The sequence below is a fragment of the Triticum urartu genome, chromosome 5A (genome assembly GCF_056163025.1).
Source record: "Triticum urartu cultivar PI428250 chromosome 5A, HENAU_Tu73, whole genome shotgun sequence".
Lineage (NCBI taxonomy): Eukaryota > Viridiplantae > Streptophyta > Magnoliopsida > Poales > Poaceae > Triticum > Triticum urartu.
The window spans coordinates 637,355,231-637,376,429 of NC_141877.1; the positions used below are offsets into that span (position 1 = coordinate 637,355,231).

General features: G+C 48.5%; 1 protein-coding gene across 1 annotated transcript; it reads right to left on the reverse strand.

Annotated features, from left to right (window-relative positions):
- Positions 1-391: 391 nt before the first annotated feature.
- LOC125511171 (uncharacterized) lies at positions 392-1,962 on the reverse strand. Its single transcript, XM_048676472.2, has 3 exons — positions 1,673-1,962; positions 1,338-1,413; positions 392-1,189 (listed from the first exon to the last, which is right to left on the reverse strand). The coding sequence occupies exons 1-3, from the start codon at positions 1,682-1,684 to the stop codon at positions 612-614; spliced, it is 666 nt and encodes a 221-aa protein (XP_048532429.2). The 5' UTR covers positions 1,685-1,962; the 3' UTR covers positions 392-611.
- Between the last annotated feature and the right edge of the window lie 19,237 nt (positions 1,963-21,199).

A 21,199-nucleotide genomic window follows, 5' to 3' on the forward strand; every position in this document is an offset into this window, starting at 1 on the left:
CAGCTAGCTGGGTCAGGTCAGGTCAGGGTGAGCATAATTCCGATTCTCATCAACTGGAACTGTACGGGCGGGAGATCGTTCCAACGGCTGCTGATTCTCATGGTCCATATATATACAGTATTCTGTACAATGGCGTTGCACATGCAAGATGCGCCTGGCTACAATTGCATGACAAAATGCCAAAAATAACCGTATTATTGCGCCTCTTTTCCCCTTTTTCTAGAAAGCAAAGTTTGAACTGCAGCCACATGCTGCATCACCGCCCATCATGCACCGCACACTGCTCTGCTCTCTCTCTCTCTCTCTCTCTCTCTCTCTCTCTGTAAACCACTCTTCTCTCTCTAGTTTTGTTCTCTGTTGTTGAAAGGAAAGATGATGTAGCTGTGGCATGTACTAGGGAAGGCGGCACGTAGCCTCGCAATTTTCACATTACAAATGTACGTATGTACGTACGTACGCGTGGTGCTATAGTAGACGACTACTAGGTGTACAGTTTCATCTTGCAAACTTTGCTGGTCTCGTAAAAACGATCGAGAAAATACTACTATACAAAGATGCATGCATGGTCGCCCCACGGGACGTACGCGAGCGATCGAGGGATAGACTTTGACTTAGCAGATGACGCACGAGTTTGGGTTCTCCTCCATGCTCATGTTCCGCACGTAGTAGTGCTGCGGCGGCACGTACGGCGGCGGGTAGGCCGGCGGCGCCGGCCGGTACTGGTTCATCATGTAGTCGGCGTTGAACATGTAGGGCGGCGGCATGTGGTGCGGCAGCGGCATGTGGTGCGGGTACGGCAGCGGGGCCACGGCGGCGGGCTTCTTCTGGTCGTCCTTCTTGCCGTCGCCCTCCTCCTTCTTGTCGCCGTCCTTCTTCCCGTCGCCGTCCTTCTTGCCGTCGCCCTCCTCCTTCTTGCCATCGCCGTCCTTCTTCCCGTCGCCGTCCTTCTTGCCGTCGCCTTCCTTCTTGGCGTCGCCGCCGTCGCCGCCTTCCTTCTTGGCCCCGTCGCCGCCTTCCTTCTTGGCCTCCTCCTTCTTCTCCTCCTTCTTCTCGGGCTCCTTGGCCGGGCCGACGGACTCGATGTAGGCCGCCCAGCCCTTGCGCAGCTTGCTCACCACGTCCACCGGGTCCACCGTGCCGATCACCGTCATCTTGCGCGACGCCAGGTCCATGGATATGGCGTCGATGCCTGGCGAAATAAACAACGCGGAACAGAGGAAAGCAGAGCCGTCGGCGTCAGTCAGTCAGTGGATTGGTGGTCTTTGACTAATGGATTCATCATGGGAAAAAAGGCAGAGCAGTGCGGACTGCGGACGAGATGGGTGCGGCGTGCGTACCGACGAGCACGGAGACGGCCTTCATGGCCTTCTGCTTGTCCTTGTTGTCATGGAGCTCCAGCTTCACCACGATCTTCTGCAGCAGAGCAAACACGCCAGCATCGGCAAGCCAGAGTTAGTTTACAGTCTGAAGCAGAGGAAGACATTTGGATGCAGGTGCAGAGTAAATAAAAGAGAGAAACGCGTTCCCGGGAAGGATTCTAAAGCAAGATCCCCCATGGAGGAAGAGAACCTCGAGCAAAGAACATGCATGTGGACGCATATGGAATCAGGATAGGGATTTCAGAATCAATCCATGAACATTACGGGAAGAAGAAGCGCGCTTGCTCACTCACCTTGGCCGACATGCCTCCGGCCTGGGTTGCACACCGTCTCTCGCAGGGAGAAGGTGAGCGGGTAGGCGGTCAGAAGATCAAATGGGATAGGTGAGAACAATGGGAGTAGCTAAGCTAGTGAGGGTGTGTGGGAATGGTGCGGTACAGCCGGCCACGGCAGCGGAGGGTGGAGGGGGTGCGGAGGTTAGGCGAGCGTGTCACGCAACTGCAGCGATGGCACACAAGAGGCAAAGGGAATTGGTGATCGCGGGCGGTCCTAAATAGAGACTAGCGGCGAGGAGAGGAGAGGAGAGGAGGTGCGATCGGCGGGCAGCTTTGTTGGCTAGCTAGCCTAGGTAGCGTTGGTGCGAAGCGCAGCCCAGTGCGTACGTCTATCTATCTACCTATATCTATCTGACGTGGATGTGTCTCTCCTCCTCACCGGCGGCCCTCGTACGTCTCCCCGCCTTTTGGTTTGGTGTGCGGCCACCGGCCAGCCGTGCGCGACCGCGCGCGCCCACAGCGCGCACAGTACAGGGCGAGTCGAGGCGATCTGGCAGCCCGCGGCCGTGCCCCCCGATCATTCCAGTTCCTCTCTGGTTTGCCCCATCACCGCGCGCTGGCTGGCTAGCTTCCCTCCTCGGCTGCCGCTGCCTCCGGTCCGGTGTACGGCCTCTGATTCTGATTCCCGGATGAAGTCCTCCGAGACGAGACCAACTCGACTTGTCACGCGTCGAGCGTGCGCGCGCGCGTGCGTCGTGGGCTGTGCGTGACCGACCGGTGACCGGTCACGCTCGCTTTATCTCCCCCGAGAGGTCGATTCCGGGCGCTGTGCGCGCCGGCCGGCCGGCCGGTTCGTGTCTGCCGTGCGCGCGCGCTCCGGCTGGATGCTAGCGGGACGGGACGATTCGGGCCGTCTCGTTTTTGCGGATTCCGAGGTGATTCCAACGGATGATTCGAGCTGTTCTACTCCACTAGCTAGTAGTACGTTCGGCCGGTTCCGGACCGTGTATGCCCCGCACCACGCATGATCCAGCCAGCCAAGGTGCGTGTGTATTGCATGTAATGCAATGTTGCGTTCGTTGAAAACTTGCCGCGATTCCAAACGATGCATGTGGTTTGAGGATGAGAGCCAATCAGCGGCTCCTTTTTGCGCTGTCACTGTCCTTTGTCCCGGGATCATGACGTACGCGCCACACCTGTCTTGGTTTCTTTATCATATAATAGTTCCTCGCCTGCTATATCATCAAGATCATCATCATCATCATCATCTAGGTTCAACGGTTAATAATTGGGCGTGATATCAGAATCAGGCGACACCACACCAAGTTCTGATTAATTGAAAAAAAGGTGTTAGAACTTGTAAGCTACAAGCTGTAAGATGCCTGTAACGATCGGTTAAAGCCGCGATCAAGCACCGAAACTGACCGTACAGATGCATGAAAAGGTTTCCTACGAACTATATATTCTCTCTGTCATTGATTGAAAACGGTTTCTTATGACCACCGAGTTTATGTAGGTAGGATTACCAGTTACAATCTTGTATCACACATTTCATTAGAATATAAGATATAAAAACATCTCTTGGTCCTGTGATTGGTGAGGAGTAACACTCCTGGTCCCAGTTTCCTTTGTTAGTTAATATAAGGGCATCTCCAACGGTTACCCGTAAATTTTCTTCCGCATCCGTCTACAGGTAGAGAGGCAGTCTACAGACACGGATACGGAAGGCCGCCATCAGCGCTGCCCGCATACATTTCAACCCGCATATGAATTAATCGGACGAAATTCATACAAACCGGGTGATATTCACCAAAGTTTGGACAGAAAATCACACAAATCATTCATACATAGCATGCAATTAGTAAAAAATGTCTCAAATAAGAATAGATTAACCGGATGTCCAATAAGTTTTTCATCAACTTGTCATGTCGTCCCCCACACACACACTATCTCTTCAGCTTCATCCAACAGTGCGTGTACGTAAATGGCCGTCTCTCTGTCCTGTGGTACATCATGGCAGTTCGTGCGGACTACATAATGTGTAGACCAACATTGAGTGAACGAAAAATCAACCAACAAGTTGAGTAAGAGGAAGCAAAACTTACGATCTCGTCCTCTGCCGCATGCAATGATCATCTTACCTCCAACCGACGAAGCACGTTACATAGCGTTCGAAAATAGGCTCAATAGGATTTGACGGAATACCTGCCGAGCGTGGTGTCCGCCATGGAGGTCGGCGACGGGAGGCGGAGTGTACCTGGGTACGAACGGCTCCAGGGTGGGCAGTGCCGTCGTAAAGGCGAGCGGGCGCGTCGGAGCTGGTTGCAAACGTCCGACAATGCCTCTATGGCGGCCAGAGACGTACAACGGCGGCGGCGAAGGTGAAAGGTACAGATGCAACGTAAAGGGGAGAAGGGGCGGAGTGAAAGGAAATGAGACCGGGAGCGGGGATAGAGTGGGCCAAGGCTATCGGAGTCCTACGTGGCTGCTGTTCGGACTCCCGCAGAACCTCCCCCACTTTGTCTTCAATTTACGAGAGAAAGCACGTCTGGACCGCTTGACGAACCAATACTGACCGCGTTGGATGACTTTTGTGGTTCGGACTGCGAGGTCCAGACATACATGGGCGGTTCAAGGGTCGGCTTTGTATATGCCCTAATAGCTCTTCGCCTAATATATCACCATGTAAGCTCCGCATTAATAATTGGACGTGATATCAGAATCAGGCGACACCACACCAAGTTCCGATTAAGAAAGATTGCTGTCAGAACTTGTAAGCTACAAGCTGTAAGATGCCTGTAACGATCGGTTAAAGCAACGATCAAGCACCGAAACTGACCGTCCAGGTGCATGAAAGGGTTTCGTGCGAACTGTATATTCTCTTTGTCATTGATTGAAAACGGTTTCTTATGACCACCGAATTTATGTAGGTACGATTACCAGTTACAAACTTGCAGCACACATTTCATTAGAATGTAAAAGCGTCTCTTTGTCCCGTGATTGGTGAGGAGTAACACTCCTAGTCCCAGTTTCCTTTGTTAGCTAAGAAGTTGTTCTCTCTCTCTTCTTTGTAGAAAACATAATTGTTGTACTTTCTTCCCAGATGTTATTGAGGATTAACCCTAGGCTATTTATACCCAACACAAAAGGTCAGACCATAGATTTTTACTACATTATTATATTGCATTTCATAGTATTTTTGCTCTCTCTTGTTTCATAATTTCAACTTGGATCTTGTACCAAAGTTGGTCTAAAATGAGCAATTTTAAAGAATACATTGTTGTTTCATGTACTCTGTCAATCACACACTAACTTTAACGAAACAGAGAGCTCGCTCCCGTGCTGCTATCGAGCGGCACCGAGGCACACCACCAGCCCTTGCCTTGTCCCCCACCCCCTTCCTCCTCCCCTTTCCGTCGCCGACCGGAAAAGCCCACACAGTGCCAACGGAGGCATGGCTGCTTTCTCGTGGCACAACGAGAGTGGTTGTGCATGGCGGCGATGCTCAGGGAGGCGGAAGTCTAGCGAGGGCCGCTCAAGGCGATCGTGGGTGATGCGGTGGCGGTGCTCAAGGAAGACCGAGGTCCGGCAGGTGCGGCCACAAGGCATCGTGGTTCAACTCTGTGTCTAGAGCGCTCCTGCGCGGCTATGTGAGCTCAAGGGCTGCATGGAGGGGTTGTGGTGTTCCTTTAAAATAGGGTTTATAAGGTCAAAACTAAACGATTTCATGTATTATGTGACGTCCCCGATTTGACCATACACTAATCATACACGCAAATGTGTACGATCAAGATCAAGGACTCACGGAAGATATCACAACACAACTCTAGACACAAATTAAAATAATACAAGCTTTATATTACAAGTCAGGGGCCTCGAGGTCTCGAATACACAAGAGTCAGCGGAAGCAATAATATCTGAGTACAGACATAAGTTAGACAAGTTTGCCTTAAGAAGGCTAGCACAAAAGCAACAACGATCGAAAAGGCAACTCTGTAGTGTCGTACAACTAGGGGGGTGATGTGCGGTGTCGGGGCCTGGACATCGATCACGTTGATCGAGTCATTGAACATAAAGCGAGGCAACATGCGACAAGGTGGGGTCACTGATGGATCTCTAACCAACCTATACTAAGCAGTTTAGGATAAGCAGGTAAGGTATGAAAGCAGGTAACAACAACAGGCTATGCATCAGAGTAGGATCATACAGAAAGCAGTAGCAGTTCTAATGCAAGCATGAGAGGGAAAGAAATGGGCGATATCTGAATGCTCAAGGGGGTTTGCTTACCTGGTTGCTCAGACAAGAAGTAGGGTTCGTCGGTGACGTAGTCGATCACAGCGGCATCATCGGTCTCGGGGTCTACCGGAGAAGAAGAGGGGGGAGAAACAGTAAATACGGGACAAACAAGCATCACAAAATATAACAAGGTAAAACGCGGTGCCAGGGGTGAGCTAACGCTAACGCAGTACTAGGCGATACTGGCGAAGGGGGGAAACATCCGGGAAAGTTTTCCCGGAGTTAGTCATTTTCGGACAGATGAAACGGAGGGGGACGGTTGCAGGTTTGCTATGCTAGGGACATGTGGCGGACAAACGGGTTGCGTATCCGGATTCGTCTCGTCATTCTGAGCAACTTTCATGTACAAAGTTTTTCCATCCGAGCTACGGTTTATTTAAGATGATTTTCTAAAGTTTTAGCAATATTCTGAAATTATTACTAATTCGAAAATAAAGTTTAAAATGCTATGTGCACCCAGCACAGTGTACACAAAAGTGTACCTAGTGGCTGACAGGTGGGCCAGGGGGTCCCGGTTGACCAGTCAACGTTTGACTGGTCAACAGGGGTGGGCTCCCCCTGTCATAGACACTGTTTAGTTACACCGTATTAGATTATCAAATCTAGTTAATTAGGTTATTAAGCAGGTTTATTAAGTTAATTAATTGCATTACTAATTAATTAATTTTAGCTTTTTCTTTTCTATCTTTTTTTAAAGAATAACCAGGGGCGTGAGGCCCCCCTAGCAGTGTCACAGGGGCCAGCGGGGCGGGCTACCAGTCATTGGGCGCGGGCGCCACGCCCGGGCGAGGTCAGCGTGGGCGCCGGGGCGGCCAGGGGGCACGGCAGCGGCCATGACCGGCCGGAGCAGGCGCGGCGGCGGGGGTGTGGCGAGGCGCGCGGGCATGGGCGTAACGGGCGACGGGCGCCCGTAGCTTGCCCGGGGCGGGTCGTGGTCGTGGCCACGACCGGCGGAGGTGGGGCGAGCGGCGAGCACCATGCGGGGCCGCGGTGGAGCAGCAGCCAGAGTAGCAGCCGCGACAGCACAGCAGCACGGGTGAGCGCGGTGGGTCGAAGCGGGGCGCAGGCACGGATGCGGGTAGCGAGCGGGGTTCGGCGCAGGTGGGTGCGGGGGGCGTGCCTGGTCGCAGCCAGGGAACACCGCGGGTGCGTGCGAGAGTAGGGGCTCCGGCGGACTGGCCATGGCGGACGTAATGTGGGGACGGCGGCTAAACGGCGACAAACCAACGGAGATGAAGGGGAACGGGTGCGGCTCACCCCAAGGAGGCCATGGACAAGCTCGGCGAGGTTGGGGAGGCGCTGAGGGAGATCGACCGGCAATGGAGACGACGGCCGCCGGGAAGAAGCAGTCGGTGTCGAGGTTGTAGTGGCTCCAGTCTAGATCCGTTGCTTGCAGTCGACGAGGACGGGGCAGGCGAAGCAGTTGGGCATGGCAGCGCTAGTCAGCGGCGGCGCGAGGACGATGGTCGGGAGAGGCGGCGCTCGACGCCGGCTAGTTGCAGCCTTCGGGTGCGGGCGCGTCGGGGGGAGGGAGACCGAACATATGCGCCCCTCCCCTGTGCGTGTGTGTGTGTGTGTGGTGGGTGACGGCGCGAGGGAACGAGGGAGAGTGGGGGAGTGGGGAACGAGGAGTGGGGGTCGTGCGGGGTTAGGGTTACAGGGAGGGAGTGGCCTAATAGGCCAGGGGAGCGGGAGAGTGGGCCGGCCTGTGGTGTGGCCGACTGGGCCGGCGGGGTCGAGGCCCAGTGGGAAAATGGGGGGGTCAGGGGCCTTTTCTCTCTCTCTCTCTCTCTCTCTCTCTCTCTCTCTCTTTTCCTTTTCTTTTAGTTTTTCTTTTCTGGAAATCAAAAAGCTATTTCTTGCAATTATTCCAAGCACCAAATGACTCTTGTAAAATGTGCCACATGCCACAATAATTACTTTGCAATATTGTGAAGTTGCACAAAAATTGTTTTGAGCATTTGGAAATGTTTAAGAACTTTTAGAAATTGAAAAGGCCAAATTAAATTGTTGTTGGACCACTCAAATAATTTCCAGGAGCATTTTTTGGAATCCAACAGAGGTAGGTTTCATCATGACAAATACTTAGAGAATATTTGCCATAGTGTGAACTATTTTATTTGCATGAAAGAAGAAGCAAATATTTGACATGCAATTAGAATTTAAATTTGAAGCAGATTTTGGACAAGTGGCATTTTGGCATGATGATCATGATGACATGACCTTCATTAAGGGGAGATTACTGTAGTGTGATGCTGGGGATGTCACAAATCTCCTCCACTACAAGAAATCTCGTCCCGAGATTTAAGTGGGGAAGTAAAGAGTAACTTCGGGAGAACTGACCCGTATAGGGTTAATTATCTGATGAACAATGGGGAATGAGGCAGAAGTATCTCTCGAATTGAAGCTTAATAAACACCGAGAGCAAAGTATGAAGGTACAATAGGCAGTTTCAAGTGAATGGACAAACGATCGATACCTGAACAGAGTGTGAGAAGGGGGTTCAGAGCATCGGGAATAGATCATCCCTCGAAAGGTGACTCATGACATGATACGAAGCCAAATGCAAGAATATTTCGGAATCAAAGATATATAGGAGAGTCAGGTTTCGATCCTGTGGAACTGCGGGTTATGGGCCCACCATGTGGGTTAAAAGTAGAAAGGGTGCTATGTTGGAAATATGCCCTAGAGGCAATAATAAAATGGTTATTATTATATTTCTTTGTTCATGATAATTGTCTATTATTCATGCTATAATTGTGTTATCCGGAAATCGTAATACATGTGTGAATACATAGACCACAACACGTCCCTAGTGAGCCTCTAGTTGACTAGCTCGTTGATCAAAAGATAGTCATGGTTTCCTGACTATGGACATTGGATGTCATTGATAACGGGATCACATCATTAGGAGAATGATGTGATGGACAAGACCCAATCCTAAGCATAGGTCAAAGATCGTGTAGTTCGTTTGTTGTAGCTTTTCCGAATGTCAAGTATCATTTCCTTAGACCATGAGATTGTGCAACTCCCGGATACCGTAAGAGTGCTTTGGGTATGCCAAACGTCACAACGTAACTGGGTGACTATAAAGGTACACTACAGGTATCTTAGAAAGTTTTTGTTGGGTTGGCATGAATCGAGACTGGGATTTGTCACTCCGTATGACGAAGAGGTATCTCTGGGCCCACTCGGTAATGCATCATCATAATGAGCTCAATGTGACCAAGTGGTTGATCACGGGATCATGCATTACGGTACGAGTAAAGTGACTTGCCGGTAACGAGATTGAACGAGGTATTGGGATACCGACGATCGAGTCTCGGGTAAGTAACGTACCGATTGACAAAGGGAATTGTATACGGATTGATTGAATCCTCGACATCGTGGTTCATCCGATGAGATCATCGTGGATCATGTGGGAGCCAACATGGGTATCCAGATCCCCCTGTTGGTTATTGACCGGAGAAGCGTCTCGGTCATGTCTGCATGTCTCCCGAACCCGTAGGGTCTACACACTTAAGGTTCTGTGACACTAGGGTTGTAGAGATATTAGTATGCAGTAACCCTAAAGTTGTTCGGAGTCCCGGATGAGATCCCGGACGTCACGAGGAGTTCCGGAATGGTCCGGAGGTAAAGATTTATATATAGGAAGTCCAGTTTCGGCCATCGGGAAGGTTTCGGGAGTCGCCGGTATTGTACCGGGACCACCGGAAGGGTCCCGGGGGTCCACCGGGTGGGGCCACCTATCCCGGAGGGCCCCATGAGCTGAGTTGGGAGGGGAACCAGCCCCTAGTGGGCTGGTGCGCCCCCCCCTTGGACCTGCCCTGCACCTAGGGTTGGGAAACCCTAGGGATGGGGGCGCCCCCCACTTGGCTTGGGGGGGAAGCCACCCCTTGCCCCCCCTCCTTGGAGATCCATCTCCCTAGGGCCGGCGCCCCCCAAGGCCCCTATATAAAGAGGGGGGAGGGAGGGCAGCCACACCCCCTTGCTCTTGGCGCCTCCCTCTCCCTCCGTTACACCTCTCCTCCCCGCTTGCGCTTGGCGAAGCCCTGCCGGGATCCTGCTGCATCCACCACCACGCCGTCGTGCTGCTGGATCTTCATCAACCTCTCCTTCCCCCTTACTGGATCAAGAAGGAGGAGACGTCTCCCAACCATACGTGTGTTGAACGCGGAGGTGCTGTCCGTTCGGCACTTGGTCATTGGTGATTTGGATCACGTCGAGTACGACTCCATCAACCCCGTTCTCTTGAACGCTTTCACACACGATCTACAAGGGTATGTAGATGCACTCCTCTCTCCCTTGTTGCTAGATGACTCCATAGATTGATCTTGGAGATGCGTAGAAAATTTTAAAATTCTGCTACGTTCCCCAATAGTGGCATCATGAGCTAGGTATGCGTAGTTACTATGCACGAGTAGAACACAAAGTAGTTGTGGGCGTCGATATTGTCAATTATCATGCCGTTACTAGTATTATCTTGATTCGGCGGCATTGTGGGATGAAGCGGCCCGGACCAACCTTACACGTACGCTTACGTGAGACTGGTTCCACCGACTGACATGCACTAGTTGCATAAGGTGGCTGGCGGGTGTCTGTCTCTCCCACTTTAGTCGGATCGGATTCGATGAACAGGGTCCTTATGAAGGGTAAATAGAAATTGGCAATTCACGTTGTGGTTTTGGCGTAGGTAAGAAACGTTCTTGCTAGAAACCTATAGCAGCCACGTAAAAACTTGCAACAACAATTAGAGGATGTCTAACTTGTTTTTGCAGCAAGTGTTTTGTGATGTGATATGGCCAAAGGATGTGATGAATGATATATGCGATGTATGAGATGATCATGTTCTTGTAATAGGAATCACGACTTGCATGTCGATGAGTATGACAACCGGCAGGAGACATAGGAGTTGTCTTTATTTATTTATGACCTGCGTGTCAACATAAACGTCATGTAATTACTTTACTTTATTGCTAAAGCGTTATCCATAGTAGTAGAAGTAATAGATGACGAGACAACTTCAAGAAGACACGATGATGGAGATCATGATGATGGAGATCATGGTGTCATGCCGGTAACAACGATGATCATGGAGCCCCGAAGATGGAGATCAAAAGGAGCAAATGATATTGGCCATATCATGTCACTATTTGATTGCATGTGATATTTATCATGTTTTACATCTTATTTGCTTAGAATGACGGTAGCTTAAATAAGATGATCCCTCGTAATAATTTCAAGAAAGTGTTCCCCCTAACTGTGCACCGTTGCGAAGGTTCGTTGTTTCGAAGCACCACGTGATGATCGGGTGTGATAGATTATAACGTTCGAATACAACGGGTGTAAGCCAGATTTACACACGCAATACACTTAGGTTGACTTGACGAGCCTAGCATGTACAGACATGGCCTTAGAACACGGAAGACCGAAAGGTCGAGCATGAGTCGTATAGAAGATATGATCAACATGAAGATGTTCACCGATGTTGGCTAGTCCGTCTCACGTGATGATCGGACACGGCCTAGTCAACTCGGATCATGTTTCACTTAGATGACTGGAGGGATGTCTATCTGAGTGGGAGTTCATTGAATAATTTGATTAGATGAACTTAATTATCATGAACTTAGTCTAAAATCTTTACAATATGTCTTGTAGATCAAATGGCCCACATTGTCCTCAACTTCAACGCGTTCCTAGAGAAAACCAAGATGAAAGATGATGGCAACAACTATACGGACTGGGTCCGGAACCTGAGGATCATCCTCATAGCTGCCAAGAAAGATTATGTCCTAGAAGCACCGCTAGGTGATGCACCTGTCCCAGAGAACCAAGACGTTATGAACGCTTGGCAGTCATGTGCTAATGATTACTCCCTCGTTCAGTGCGGCATGCTTTACAGCTTAGAACCGGGGCTCCAAAAGCGTTTTGAGAGACACGGAGCATATGAGATGTTCGAAGAGCTGAAAATGGTTTTTCAAGCTCATGCCCGGGTCGAGAGATATGAAGTCTCCGACAAATTCTTCAGCTGTAAGATGGAGGAAAATAGTTTTGTCAGTCAGCACATACTCAGAATGTCTGGGTTGCATAACCGCTTGACTCAGCTGGGAGTTAATCTCCCGGATGACGCGGTCATTGACAGAATCCTTCAGTCGCTTCCACCAAGCTACAAGAGCTTTGTGATGAACTTCAATATGCAGGGGATGGAAAAGACCATTCCTGAGGTATATTCAATGCTGAAATCAGCAGATGTGGAAATCAAAAAGGAACATCAAGTGTTGATGGTGAATAAAACCACTAAGTTCAATAAAGGCAAGGGTAAGAAGAACTTCAAGAAGGACGGCAAGGGAGTTGCCGTGCCCGGTAAGCAAGCTGTCGGGAAGAAGCCAAAGAATGGACCCAAGCCCGAGACTGAGTGTTTTTATTGCAAGGGAAGTGGTCACTGGAAGCGGAACTGCCTCAAATACTTAGCAGACAAGAAGGCCACCAACACTAAAGGTATCTGTGATATACATGTAATTGATGTGTACCTTACCAGTACTCGTAGTAGCTCATGGGTATTTGATACTGGTGCGGTTGCTCACATTTGTAACTCAAAGCAGGAGCTGAGGAATAAGCGGAGACTGGCGAAGTACGAGGTGACGATGCGCGTTGGGAATGGTTCCAAGGTCGATGTGATCGCCGTCGGTACGCTGCCTCTACATTTACCTATGGGATTAGTTTTAAACCTCAATAATTGTTATTTAGTGCCAGCTTTGAGCATGAACATTGTATCAGGATCTCGTTTAATTCGAGATGGCTACTCATTTAAATCCGAGAATAATGGTTGTTCTATTTATATGAGAGATATGTTTTATGTTCATGCTCCGATGGTGAATGGTTTATTCTTAATGAATCTTGAGCGTAATGTTACACATATTCATAGTGTGAATACCAAAAGATGTAAGGTTGATAATGATAGTCCCACATACTTGTGGCACTGTCGCCTTGGTCACATAGGTGTCAAACGCATGAAGAAGCTCCATGCAGATGGACTTTTGGAGTCTCTTGATTACGAATCATTTGACACGTGTGAACCATGCCTCATGGGTAAAATGACCAAGACTCCGTTCTCGGGAACAATGGAGCGAGCAACCAACTTATTGGAAATCATACATAGTGATGTGTGCGGTCCAATGAGTGTTGAAGCTCGGGGTGGCTATCGTTATGTTCTCACCCTCACTGATGACTTGAGTAGATATGGGTATATCTACTTAATGAAACACAAGTCTGAGACCTTTGAAAAGTTCAAGGAATTTCAGAGTAAGGTTGAGAATCAACATGACAGTAAAATCAAGTTCTTGCGATCAGATCATGGGGGAAAATACTTGAGTCACGAGTTTGGCACACACTTAAGAAAATGTGGAATAGTTTCACAACTCACGCCGCCTGGAACACCTCAGCGTAATGGTGTGTCCGAACGTCGTAATCGCACTTTATTAGATATGGTGCGATCTATGATGTCTCTTACCGATTTACCGCTGTCATTTTGGGGCTATGCTTTAGAGACTGCCACATTCACTTTAAATAGGGCTCCATCGAAATCCGTTGAGACGACACCGTATGAATTATGGTTTGGAAAGAAACCTAAGATGTCGTTTCTAAAAGTTTGGGGATGCGATGCTTATGTCAAGAAACTTTAACCTGAAAAGCTCGAACCCAAATCGGAAAAATGTGTCTTCATAGGATACCCTAAAGAAACTATTGGGTATACCTTCTACCTTAGATCCGAAGGCAAGATCTTTGTTGCCAAGAATGGGTCCTTTCTAGAGAAAGAGTTTCTCTCGAAAGAAATAAGTGGGAGGAAAGTAGAACTTGATGAAGTATTACCTCTTGAACCGGTAAGTGGCGCAGCTCAAGAAAATGTTCCTGAGGTGCCTGCACCGACTAGAGAGGAAGTTAATGATGATGATCATGAAACTTTAGATCAAGTTGCTACTGAACTTCGTAGGTCCACGAGGACACGTTCCGCACCAGAGTGGTACGGCAACCCTGTCTTGGAAATCATGTTGTTAGACAACGGTGAACCTTCGAACTATGAAGAAGCGATGGCGGGCCCGGATTCCGACAAATGGCTGGAAGCCATGAAATCCGAGATAAGATCCATGTATGAAAACAAAGTATGGACTTTGACTGACTTGCCCGTTGATCGGCGAGCCATAGAAAATAAATGGATCTTTAAGAAGAAGACAGACGCGGATGGTAACGTAACCATCTATAAAGCTCGGCTTGTCGCTAAGGGTTATCGACAAGTTCAAGGGGTTGACTACGATGAGACTTTCTCACCCGTAGCAAAGCTGAAGTCCGTCTGAATCATCTTAACAATTGCCGCATTCTATGATTACGAGATATGGCAAATGGACGTCAAAACGGCATTCCTTAATGGTTTCCTTAAGGAAGAATTGTATATGATGCAGCCGGAAGGTTTTGTCGATCCTAAGAATGCTGACAAGGTGTGCAAGCTCCAACGCTCGATTTATGGGCTGGTGCAAGCATCTCAGAGTTGGAACATTCGTTTTGATGAGATGATCAAAGCGTTTGGGTTTACGCAGACTTATGGAGAAGCCTGCATTTACAAGAAAGTGAGTGGCAGCTCTGTAGCATTTCTCATATTGTATGTGGATGACATACTGTTGATGGGAAATGATATAGAATTCTTGGAAATCATAAAGGCCTACTTGAACAAGTGTTTTTCAATGAAGGATCTTGGAGAAGCTGCTTATATATTAGGCATCAAGATCTATAGAGATAGATCGAGATGCCTCATTGGTCTTTCACAGAGTACGTACCTTGACAAGATATTGAAGAAGTTCAAGATGGGTCAGTCAAAGAAGGGGTTCTTGCCTGTATTGCAAGGTACGAGATTGAGCACGGCTCAATGCCCGACCACGACAGAAGATAGAGAAAAGATGAGTGTCATCCCCTATGCCTCGGCCATAGGGTCTATCATGTATGCTATGCTGTGTACCAGACCTGATGTAAACCTTGCCGTAAGTTTGGTAGGAAGGTTCCAAAGTAATCCCGGCATGGAACACTGGACAACGGTCAAGAATATCCTGAAGTACCTGAAAAGGACTAAGGAAATGTTTCTCGTTTATGGAGTTGACGAAGAGATCGTCGTAAAGGGTTACGTCGATGCTAGCTTCGACACAGATTTGGATGACTCTAAGTCACAAACTGGATACGTGTATATTTTGAATGGTGGGGCAGTAAGCTGGTGTAGTTGCAAGCAGAGCGTTGTGGCGGGATCTACATGTGAAGCGGAGTACATGGAAGCCTCGGAGGCAGCACAAGAAGCAGTCTGGGTGAAGTAGTTCATTAACGACTTAGGAGTCATACCCAATGTGTCGGGCCCAATGACTCTCTTCTGTGACAACACTGGAGCAATTGCCATTGCCAAGGAGCCCAGGTTTCACAGGAAGACTAGGCATATCAAGCGTCGCTTCAACTCCATTCGTGAAAGTGTTCAAATGGAGACATAGAGATTTGTAAAGTACATACAGATCTGAATGTGGCAGATCCATTGACTAAACCTCTCCCTAGAGCAAAACATGATCAACACCAGAACTGCATGGGTGTTCGATTCATCACAATGTAACTAGAATATTGACTCTAGTGCAAGTGGGAGACTGTTGGAAATATGACCTACAGGCAATAATAAAATGGTTATTATTATATTTCTTTGTTCGTGATAATTGTCTATTATTCATGCTATAATTGTGTTATCCGGAAATCGTAATACATGTGTGAATACATAGACCACAACACGTCCCTAGTGAGCCTCTAGTTGACTAGCTCGTTGATCAAAAGATAGTCATGGTTTCCTGACTATGGACATTGGATGTCATTGATAACGGGATCACATCATTAGGAGAATGATGTGATGGACAAGACCCAATCCTAAGCATAGCTCAAAGATCGCGTAGTTCGTTTGCTGTAGCATTTCCGAATGTCAAGTATCATTTCCTTAGACCATGAGATTGTGCAACTCCCGGATACCGTAGGAGTGCTTTGGGTGTGCCAAATGTCACAACGTAACTGGGTGACTATAAAGGTACACTACAGGTATCTCCGAAAGTATCTGTTGGGTTGGCACGAATCGAGACTAGGATTTGTCACTCCGTATGACGGAGAGGTATCTCTGGGCCCACTCGGTAATGCATCATCATAATGAGCTCAATGTGACCAAGTGGTTGATCACGGGATCATGCATTACGGTACGAGTAAAGTGACTTGCCGGTAACGAGATTGAACGAGGTATTGGGATACCGACGATCGAGTCTCGGGCAAGTAACATACCGATTGACGAAGGGAATTGTATACGGATTGATTGAATCCTCGACATCATGGTTCATCCGATGAGATCATCGTGGAGCATGTGGGAGCCAACATGGGTATCCAGATCCCGCTGTTGGTTATTGACCGGAGAAGCGTCTCGGTCATGTCTGCATGTCTCCCGAACCCGTAGGGTCTACACACTTAAGGTTCGGTGATGCTGGGGTTGTAGAGATATTAGTATGCAGTAACCCGAAACTTGTTCGGAGTCCCGGATGAGATCCCGGACGTCACGAGGAGTTCCGGAATGGTCCGGAGGTAAATATTTATATATAGGAAGTCCAGTTTCGGCCATTGGGAAGGTTTCGGGAGTCGCCGGTATTGTACCGGGACCACCGGAAGGGTCCCGGGGGTCCACCTATCCCGGAGGGCCCCATGAGCTGAGTTGGGAGGGGAACCAGCCCCTAGTGGGCTGGTGCGCCCCCCCTTGGGCCTGCCCTGCGCCTAGGGTTGGGAAACCCTAGGGGTGGGGGCGCCCCCCACTTGGCTTGGGGGGGAAGCCACCCCTTGGCCGCCGCCCCCTTGGAGATCCATCTCCCTAGGGCCGGCGCCCCCCAAGGCCCCTATATAAAGAGGGGGGGAGGGAGGGCAGCCGCACCCCCTTGCTCTTGGCGCCTCCCTCTCCCTCCGTTACACCTCTCCTCCCCGCTTGCGCTTGGCGAAGCCCTGCCGGGATCCTGCTACATCCACCACCACGCCGTCGTGCTGCTGGATCTTCATCAACCTCTCCTTCCCCCTTGCTGGATCAAGAAGGAGGAGACATCTCCCAACCGTACGTGTGTTGAACGTGGAGGTGCTGTCCGTTCGGCACTTGGTCATCAGTGATTTGGATCACGTCGAGTACGACTCCATCAACCCCATTCTCTTGAACGCTTCCGCGCGTGATCTACAAGGGTATGTAGACGCACTCCTCTGTCCCTCGTTGCTAGATGACTCCATAGATTGATCTTGGAGATGCGTAGAAAATTTTAAAATTCTGCTATGTTCCCCAACACGCTAGCATTTTGCACGGTCATGATAGCAAGGCATGTCAAAGGGCAGCTTGTCAGTTATGTCGGCAACAACGTCGGTACCAAGGGCGAGGGACGAAAAGAACCATCTTCCTGCTCGTTGAAAGAGGCGGACCAATAGTCAAAGTTCTCATCCATCGGTGGTTACCGGAATGTCATCAATAATAGTAACAGGGTCTTTACTGACAGAGTTGTACATTGAGGTGTTTACCTAAGTAGGAAATTATCTCTACTGAGATAAGTTAGTTTACCGGAAAGGTTAAACAAAAGAATGGAAAGGAAAAATATGGTTAGTATATTAACCAGAACAATGGAAAGGAAAATGTGTTTAAACACATATCTCAGGGGTATTGAAGGAAATATGCCCTAGAGGCAATAATAAAGTTATTATTTATTTCCTTATATCATGATAAATGTTTATTATTCATGCTAGAATTGTATTAACCGGAAACATAATACATGTGTGAATACATAGACAAACAAAGTGTCACTAGTATGCCTCTACTTGACTAGCTCGTTAATCAAAGATGGTTATGTTTCCTAACCATGGACAAAGAGTTGTTATTTGATTAACGGGATCACATCATTAGGTGAATGATCTAATTGACATGACCCATTCCATTAGCTTAGCATCCGATCGTTTAGTATATTGCTATTGCTTTCTTCATGACTTATACATGTTCCTATGAATATGAGATTATGCAACTCCCGTTTACCGGAGGAACACTTTGTGTGCTACCAAACGTCACAACATAACTGGGTGATTATAAAGGAGCTCTACAGGTGTCTCCAAAGGTACATGTTGGGTTGGCGTATTTCGAGATTAGGATTTGTCACTCCGATTGTCGGAGAGGTATCTCTGGGCCCTCTTGGTAATGCACATCACATAAGCCTTGCAAGAATTGCAACTAATGAGTTAGTTGTGAGATGATTTATTACAGGATGAGTAAAGAGACTTGCCGGTAACGAGATTGAACTAGGTATTGAGATACCGACGATCGAATCTCGGGCAAGTAACATACAGATGACAAAGGGAACAACGTATGTTGTTATGCGCTCTGACCGATAAAGATCTTCGTAGAATATGTAGGAGCCAATATGGGAATCCAGGTCCCGCTATTGGTTATTGACCGGAGACGTGTCTCGGTCATGTCTACATTGTTCTCGAACCGTAGGGTCCGCACGCTTAACATTACGATGACAGTTTCATTATGAGTTTATGCATTTTGATGTACCGAAGTTTGTTCGGAGTCCCGGATGTGATCATGGACATGACGAGGAGTCTCGAAATGGTCGAGACATAAAGATCGATATATTGGAAGCCTATATTTGAATATCGGAATCGTTCCGGGTGAAATCGGGATTTTACCGGAGTACCGGGAGGTTACCGGAACCCCCCGGGGGGTTATTGGGCCTACATGGGCCTTAAGGGAGAAGAGGAAAGGAGGCAAGAGGTGGCCGCGCGCCCCTCCCCTTCCTAGTCCGAATAGGACAAGGGAAGGGGGGCGGCGCCCCCCCCCTTTCCTTTCCCTCTTCCTCCTCTTTCCCCCCTTCTCTTCTCCAACTAGGAAAGAAGGGAGTCCTACTCCCGGTGGGAGTAGGACTCCCCCTTGGCACGCCCCTCCTTGGCCGTCCGCCCCTCCCCTTGGGTCCTTTATATATGGGGGCAAGGGGGCACCCTAGGACACACAAGTTGGTCTTCATGATCGTTCCTTAGCCGTGTGCGGTGCCCCCCTCCACGATATTACACCTCGGTCATATTGTAGCGGTGCTTAGGCGAAGCCCTGCGACGGTTGAACATCAAGATCGTCACCATGCCATCGTGCAAACGGAACTCATCCCCGAAGCTTTGCTGGATCGGAGCTCGGGGATCGTCATCGAGCTAAACGTGTGCCAAGAACTCGGAGGTGCCGGAGTAACGGTGCTTGGATTGGTCGGATCGGGAAGACGTACGACTACTTCCTCTACGTTGTGTCAACGCTTCCGTTTCGGTCTACGAGGGTACGTAGACAACACGCTCCCCTCTCGTTGCTATGCATCGCCATGATCTTGCGTGTGCGTAGGAATTTTTTTGAAATTACTACGTTACCCAACAGTGGCATCCGAGCCTAGGTTTTATATGTTGATGTTATATGCACGAGTAGAACACAAGTGAATTGTGGGCGATATAAGTCATACTGCTTACCATCATGTCATACTTTGGTTCGGCAGTATTGTTGGATGAAGCGGCCCGGACCGACATTACGCGTACGCTTACGCAAGACCGGTTCTCCCGACGTGCTTTGCACAAAGGTGGCTAGCGGGTGACAGTTTCTCCAACTTTAGTCAAACCGAGTGTGGCTACGCCCGGTCCTTGCGAAGGTTAAAACAGCACCAACTTGACAAACTATCGTTGTAGTTTTGATGCGTAGGTAAGATTGGTTCTTGCTTAAGCCCGTAGCAGCCACGTAAAACTTGCAACAACAAAGTAGAGGACGTCTAACTTGTTTTTGCAGGGCATGTTGTGATGTGATATGGTCAAGACATGATGCTAAATTTTATTGTATGAGATGATCATGTTTTGTAACCGAGTTATCGGCAACTGGCATGAGCCATATGGTTGTCGCTTTATTGTATGCAATGCAATCGCGCTGTAATGCTTTACTTTATCACTAAGCGGTAGAGATAGTCGTGGAAGCATAAGATTGGCGAGACGACAACGATGCTACGATGGAGATCAAGGTGTCGCGCCGGTGACGATGGTGATCACGACGGTGCTTCGAAGATGGAGATCACAAGCACAAGATGATGATGGCCATATCATATCACTTATATTGATTGCATGTGATGTTTATCTTTTATGCATCTTATCTTGCTTTGATTGACAGTAGCATTATAAGATGATCTCTCACTAATTACCAAGAAGTGTTCTCCCTGAGTATGCACCGTTGCGAAAGTTCTTCGTGCTGAGACACCACGTGATGATCGGGTGTGATAGGCTCTACGTTCAAATACAACGGGTGCAAAACAGTTGCACACGCGGAATACTCAGGTTATACTTGACGAGCCAAGCATATACAGATATGGCCTCAGAACACGGAGACCAAAAGGTCGAGCGTGAATCATATAGTAGATATGATCAACATAGCGATGTTCACCAATGAAACTACTCCATCTCATGTGATGATCGGACATGGTTTAGTTGATTTGGATCACGTAATCACTTAGAGGATTAGAGGGATGTCTATCTAAGTGGGAGTTCTTTAAGTAATATGATTAATTGAACCTAAATTTATCATGAACTTAGTACCTGATAGTATCTTGCTTACTTATGTTTGATTGTAGATAGATGGCCCGTGCTGTTGTTCCGTTGAATTTTAATGCGTTCCTTGAGAAAGCTAAGTTGAAAGATGATGGTAGCAATTACACGGACTGGGTCCGTAACTTGAGGATTATCCTCATTGCTGCACAGAAGAATTACGTCCTGGAAGCACCGCTGGGTGCCAGGCCTGCTGCTGGAGCAACACCAGATGTTATGAACGTCTGGCAGAGCAAAGCTGATATATACTCGATAGTTCAGTGTGCCATGATTTACGGCTTAGAATCGGGACTTCAACGACGTTTTGAACGTCATGGAGCATATGAGATGTTCCAGGAGTTGAAGTTAATATTTCAAGCAAATGCCCGGATTGAGAGATATGAAGTCTCCAATAAATTCTATAGCTGCAAGATGGAGGAGAACAGTTCTGTCAGTGAGCATATACTCAAAATGTCTGGGTATAATAATCACTTGATTCAATTGGGAGTTAATCTTCCAGATGATTGCATCATTGACAGAATTCTCCAAATCACTGCCACCAAGCTACAAGAGCTTCGTGATGAACAA

What these genes read in the sequence shown, in the direction of transcription:
- LOC125511171 (XM_048676472.2), bottom strand. An exon ending in GGCCGTCTCCGTGCTCGTCG is followed by an intron (nt 1,190 to 1,337) that starts GTACGCACGCCG and finishes TTATTTCGCCAG; the next exon opens with GCATCGACGCCATATCCATG.